Source organism: Montipora foliosa, chromosome 13 (assembly GCF_036669935.1).
Source record: "Montipora foliosa isolate CH-2021 chromosome 13, ASM3666993v2, whole genome shotgun sequence".
NCBI classification, from domain to species: Eukaryota; Metazoa; Cnidaria; class Anthozoa; order Scleractinia; family Acroporidae; genus Montipora; species Montipora foliosa.
Window position 1 is genome coordinate 40,523,083 of NC_090881.1, and position 7,073 is coordinate 40,530,155.

General features: G+C 41.6%; 1 protein-coding gene across 1 annotated transcript in view; it reads left to right on the top strand.

Moving 5' to 3' along the window:
• LOC137982341 (NLR family CARD domain-containing protein 3-like) overlaps positions 1–6,500 on the top strand; it is a 16,745-nt gene extending 10,245 nt beyond the window's left edge. The window contains exon 6 of the mRNA XM_068829435.1: positions 649–6,500. Within this exon, the coding sequence (XP_068685536.1) occupies positions 649–3,557 (2,909 nt within the window). The 3' untranslated portion in view covers positions 3,558–6,500. The remainder of the gene's footprint in view (positions 1–648) is intronic.
• The last annotated feature ends 573 nt before the right edge of the window (positions 6,501–7,073 follow it).

The window sequence follows — 7,073 nt, forward strand, 5'->3', positions numbered from 1 at the left end:
CCCATTAACTAGGTTAAGCACTATTTAGCCTGATAATATCGAGGAGATTAATAGAATTTTGTTGCTGTGGAATCATCCTGTTGTGTGTGACAAAACATCAAATTTCTGGTGATAACCATTTCTTTCCTTTCAGTTGATTTTGTTGGATAACAAGATTATGATAGTAATAAAGACAGACAGGGCACTTGTTGTAGACTACATGAAATGAGAGTGTTTCATATATTTAAAAGTCAAACTGTTTATATTGTATACTTGTATGCCGAAATCAAGTCAAGGAATTCCTTTGTTGATAGAAAAATAGCCTAAATTTGTTGTTGTTGTTGATTTTTTTATTGAGCCTCACTTTTGCACTCAAGTCTACATGGGAAATGTAAAGGCTGTTCTTGCTGTAGGAGAGCCTGATCCCTTTTGCTTTGCTCTGTTTAATAATTGTAGCTTCTTTGAATACACTTTACATATATATCCGTTTTCAATTTTCAGGGTCTAAATAAATGTGGTCTATGTTAATGGCTCTTTTTGTGAGTTATCATGCAAGCTGAACAGATTTCTACCCCATACAAATGGTGGAAGAACATTAGAAATTTCAGTGGCTGTCATATCTTTTGATATAGATTGATTGATTTGTTTGTTTGTTTGTTTTCTTATCAGTCTGTCCTCAGCAACTGGCAGATATCATCAGACGAGATTATAAAGGTGCTGTACTGTGTCCATTCCCATGGTGTGAAGATGATCTGCAGCTGAAATTGTCCAAGATCTTTACAAGACTGAAGATAGTCAGCAAAGAGAAAGAACGAGCAAGGCTGACAGATAAAGTTGTCCAAATGACAGATGCATTCATGCCACATGAAGAATGCGAGGATCCAAGGGTTGTGCTGATTGAAGGGCAACCTGGAATGGGAAAAACCACTTATTGTCAGAAGCTTGCATATGATTGGTCTGTGGAGAACATATCAGTGGAAGGTTCTTTTCCTCCAGTGAAGATGCTTCTTCTGTTGAAGTGCCGTGACATGAAGACTGCTGATATTGAAGAAGCTATTGATGATCAGCTGTTGCCACTGGATGCCGACAAGAAGGAAAAAGAAAACTTCTTTCATTTTATTCGCTGCAACCAATCCAAAATCTTATTGGTTCTTGATGGACTGGACGAATTACCCGAGAATCTCCTAAAAGGCCTCTTTCCCTTGATTCAAAGGAGAATATTTGCAAATACTTACGTCATCTTAACAGCTCGTCATGAGGCAGGCATGAGAGTCCGACGCCACTGTGACACACTTCTCGAGATTGTTGGCTTCACCAAGGAGGATGCCGACAGTTACATTACGAAGTATTTCAGTAATCACGAGGACCCGAGCCTTGCTGCCAAATTGATTAAAAAATTAGATCGTGAAAAAGAGCTGAGGGAGTTGAGTTCAAATCCACTGAACACAGCGTTGTTGTGTCTGCTTTGTGAAGATACAAAAGGTGCATTTCCTTCAAATCAAACCAAACTGTATGATCAACTTGCGTCATGCGCTATTAGAAGATATTTTGCAAGGCAAGGTATTCCTATGGACTCAAAGGATCCCCTTAAAACATTTTCAGGTAACCTGAATCATTTGGGAAAGGTGGCGTTTGAAGCCCTGAAGGTCGACCGAGTGTATTTCAGCGAAGATGAGATGGATTGTCAGTCTGTCGATTTCCTTCCGCTTTGCTTTCTTTCTCGGGAAGCTAGTGTCAGCAAACTCAGACCCATTCCTTGTTTCTCCTTTACACACAAGACCTTCCAAGAATATTTTGCTGCATATCACTTGGCCCAGGAGATTCTTTCGGGTGATAAATACTCAGCTGTGGCTCAGTTAGCACACCTTAATCCTGTGTACAAGTATTGGCAGCTATGGAAGTTTCTGTTGACAATGGTGGTAAGCAAGAGTGGAGATGATGCGGCTTTGGTTATTTCAGGTTTGTGTGATGCTTTCCGAAGTCAGCCAATTGAAGAGGAGGATGAGCAAGAAAGCGACGACGAGTTTGAGGTTGATGCTGATAATGACCAAGACTTCGACATCTGCGACGACTTTTTGAATGTTTTTCCTGGTATTAGACAGTGGTTCCGCTGGTGGTTGACTGAAGATGAGAGAACGAGAGCTGCAACTTTAGAATCAGTTTTGAATCTCATTTCAGAATCTGAAGGCGGTGACAATGAACTGACTGATGCTCAGAAGAAAATGGTCCAAACTCTAGCAATGTCCTTTCCAATACACAAACTAGTCACTCTCAGTGATGGCACGGGTATGCCCAGAAATATGCCGACTCTCTTTGAGTATTTAAAATCTAATTGTACATTGACTCTGTTTTCCTGGCATCACACCTGTACTGAGGCATTAGATGAAGCAGTTGAACGTGTTCTCCGGGCTAACTGTGCACTGAAGATTTTAGATGTAATGTCTATTTCGTTTAACGCCATGTTTTGGGAACAACGAAACACGCATGCTCGCCTAACCGCAGTACTTGCTCGAGCTCTTTGTTCAAACTGCACACTAACGCACCTCAATTTGCGGTGTCGTGCCATCTGCAGTCCTGGAGCAAGTGAAATTGCAAAAGCCCTTCAATCGAATGATACTTTGACTCACTTGAACTTAGAAGGAAATTATATTGACAACTCCGGAGCTGAGGATCTTGCACGAGCCTTGCAGTCTAGCTGTGCACTAAAGTATTTAGATCTCAGCCATAACGAGATTGGCGACCCAGGCGCTGTTGCCCTTGCGAAGGCTTTGGAGTCCAACCGTACCCTTACCTATTTAGATTTAGGACATTTGGATGTTCCTGGAGACCGCTTTTTGGAAACATATTTTTTACTCAGAGGTGTAGAGGTTAGAAGAAAGAGGATTGGCGACGCAGGAGCAGCAGCATTTGCGCAAACTCTTCGTTCAAATTCTGTGCTTGCGCGTTTGAATCTCCAGAACCATAGGATCAGCAACACAGGAGCTGCAGCCATTGGCGAATCACTTAAATCAAACTGCACCCTAACACACCTAACTTTGAGAGGAAACAGAATCGAAGGTTTCGGAGTTGCCACCCTCGGACACGCTGTTCAGGTTAACCGTGGGCTTGTAAATTTAGATCTTAGAGGGAATCATCTCATGGAGAGTGAAGCTCAAGCGTCCTTTGCACAAGGGTTACGAGTGAACTTTGTGCTGACACATTTAAACATGACAAACACCTACATAGGAACTCCGGCTGTAATTGTACTTGCAGAGAGTCTTCAGTCAAATAGTGCTCTTACTCACCTAGATTTGTATGGGAACAAGATAGACTCTTCTGGCGCAGTAGCACTCGCAAGAACACTGAGAACAAATTCCACCTTGAGTCATTTGAATTTGCGGTTCAATCTCATTGGTGATTCGGGAGCGGCTGAGTTTGTGGAAACTCTGCAAACTAATAATACGTTAATCTTTTTAGACGTGAGGAACAACAGCATTCATGAGGCAGGTGCAAAGAAAATTCATGGTTTCTTACGTGCACTCTACAATATGCGTAGGTCTCAGTCCAGTCGTCGCACTATTTTGTATAACTGGAGCTGATGATTTTTTAGTGTTTGCCTTTCGTTTTCGTGCAAGGAAAGTAGTTATACATGAAAGACGTAGCACTGACTGGCATAGTAATCTCTTGAAGTAAAACAGGTGTCATATTTAGAGTGTCCTTGGCGACACTTATGAATATTTAAATGGCAAGTTGAAAAGAGCGGGAGTTCCGGAACAAGATCTAACACTGTTTATGTATCGTTCGTGAGGTCTTTTATAGATTACGCAGCACCTGTCTTTTTCAGCGGTCTCCCACAGCACTTAAAGGGGCTAGGTCACGCTATTTTAGGTAATTTTGTTTAATTTTGTTAATTATGAGCTCTAAACGTCAAATTGGCAGAGCAAGAGTCTTTCATTTGCAAAATCACGGCCACATAACAACTGAGAATGATTTTCCACCTTTGTAAATGACATTTTGATATAGACTGATATAAATTTGAAAAAAGGTGGGCCGACGTTTTTCAAATTTACCCAAATTCAATCCATTTCAATCCTCTCCAGTTTTGTCCATCCATGTCCCTTCTTGGCTTCCCTGTGTTTTGTAAGAGTTCTTCCATAGTTTTGAACAGTTATTTTGATATTTTAGTTAATTCTATGACTATTCAATCAGTGCTGAAATTGCCTAAAATTGCGTGACCTAGCCCCTTTAAGGAACGAGCTGGCACGACTCAAGGAAAGGGCAATGTCAATAATAACCTCAGGAAAGTGCAACCTGGCAGTAGAGGTAGGGATAACACCCATTTTAGAGCATCATTACTTACTATGTAGCAAGTGAAGCATTTTGATAACATTCTCAGTGATCCAAATCATAAACTGAAAGTGCTCCTCCCACCAGTCTTTGAAAACTCGCGCTATAATCTAAGACGACAGTGCCATTTTAATATGCCGAAGCTTTGTACAGAATAAGAATAAGTAATACTTTTATATATGCGATCTCGAAATAGTCAGGGCTGTAGTTTTATCCCACTTATATTCACATTTTACGTTTCAACACAAATACATAATATAGAATTTTTAGTATTATTTTAATAATTAGTTTTGACTTAATATTTAGGATTTATTTGTAAGTTTAAAGTATTGTATAGTATTTGTAAAGTATTTGTAAATAATTGCGTAATTCAGCCTTTGGCTGCGACGCAGTTTTTAATGAACTATCCATGTATCTATCTAGAATTGAAAGATGAAACGGAATTCTTTCTACAACACTCCTTAAGTTGTCAGCGCTATTAATCGAAGTATCTAAAAGAATCCAAAACGAAATGACAATCCTATGAGCCACGTTGGTCATAGGGTTTCAAGGCTGAACAGCTTTTAATGACATTTCTCGCAGCTTCAACGCAATACTGTAAAGGCCGTGACACACTAGGCAATAAGTCGCTGCGACACGTCGCGGGGACATGTCGCCGCAACAATTCGCCTCGTGTGACACGGTTAATTTTTATGAAAATCATTGTCGCTGCTGCAGAATTTTGTCGCCGCGATCTGTCGTGGGGACATGTCGCCGCAACAATTCGCCTCGTGTGACTCGGTTAATTTTTATGATAATCATTGTCGCTGCTGCAGAATTTTGTCGCCGCGATCTGTCGCACGAATTCAAACCAGTTTGAATTCGTGCGACTTATCGCAGCGACAAAATTAGCGAAAGCAGCGTTGTCGCATCGTGTGTACACTTCCGGCAACAAGTCGCTGCGACAAAATACAAATGAACCAATGAGAGAGCGTCATATGGTCAGCCATATTGAATTAGAAAACTAGTTCACATTCCCCCTCATACGAGATACTGCGTGTGCACCGAACAGGTGTCGCGTCGCAGCGACTCGTTTTGCAAGTAGGACACATGGAGCAACTTTTCGCAGAGACATGTCGCTGCGACTTGTCGCCTAGTGTATCCCGGCCGTAACAGATATCACAACCTTTCACTATCGTCAGATGCATTGCCAGCGATTCCATTATCAAACGAGCGAACAAAATTCCAATAATCTAGCCGGTTGCCATCAATTTACTGATATCATGTTTTGGCAAAGAGAAACCCCGCTTAATTGTGGATGCCATTGTCTAAAAGGTTTTCTGTTGAATTCCTATCATCTGTTGCTGCTGGTACAACAGCTGCTCTAGATTTCCATAGTAACGGGGATATCCACGGTCTAAACTAGGAACAGTCTCGACTTTGTAGGGTTCTCCTTCCTCTTTAGGCGAAACAGGATCAAAGTGACTCGTGCGTGACGTGTCCGTATCGGCTTTCGGGACAAAATTAGGATCAGAACGCCAGTGTACTGCAAGGGCGGATTTAGGGGTGGGCCCAGCGGGCACCGACCCCACCCTTCTGTCCAGGATTTTTTTTGTTTTGTTTGTAAACCTGTGTCAGATGGTGCCTCGAGTTTTGTTACTTAAATATATTTTCTTTAATAAACATTGTTAATAAGAAAATTTATCGAACGTTGTTCGGAAGTAGAGATATAAACAAGTAAAGTTACAAAATCAGGAAAAATGAGGGGGTTACAAGATCAGCATTTACGCATGCGTCAACAGCTCATTCGAGTCCGTGCGACAGTCCGCGCGAGTGGAGCTACAGGCCAACATAAACGGATTTAAGTGATCATAAAACCGTTTGTGTAGAATTTTCGTAGCTTTCGTGAAAAGGAGATGGCTATTTGTATTTCATATATATAGGAATTAGAAGAAAGGTGAGCGAAATTAGCGGTATTTGTTTACTTCTGGTGACCCATTTTAGACCCATCCTCGGAGACCCAGGGGCAGATCGCGGAGGCGCCCTACTATGCTTTTCTTTGTCGCCATTTTCTTTTGCCCCTGGGTCTCCGAGGATGTTTTGGACCATGAGCTGACGCGAGCATCTTTTAGAATTGCGCGTGTGGCTTACGCGCGCGCTCCCTAAGCCCCCTTAAGCCTCCTCGAGCTTCCTTAAGGTGATTCCCTGGTTTTGCAATGCGCAATCCGACTGCGCATAATTTCTTGCGTCATTGGCGCAAGCGTTACCACGCGCACATTGATAAAATGGCGGATTTTCACTGACGCCAACCAAGCTTAATCTTTGAAGGAATGGCTATTTTCTCCTGAACGAGCACGGTGATCCCTCTTTTTAATGGCTTTATGTACTCGTAATAGGTACACGTGAAACATTGGTGAAAAAAGTTGGATAGTAGAGGTTGTAGTATTTATCTCTAAATGACGTGAAAGCTGCATTTGGAGCCACGCACCGAGTGCGAGTTGATGATGTAGCAGTCCAATTTGCCTACCTTTTTTTGCAAGTTCGAGGGATTTGGAATCACTTGACTGAAAGATTTTGGCCGGGACAAAGAAGTAGGCTCAATTTTTCAGTAATATTCAGTAGCTTTTGCTATATAACTATAATTTTTTCGGTTCATCAAGTTTCGAACGCTTCTCGCGTAATTCGGTAAAAAATTAAGAGCACGCAGCGCGAAAACAAGCAAGATGACCCCATCTTTTTACTGCATTTTTTTAATGTCCTGTGCATGAATATTAATTGTTCCAAGTTTG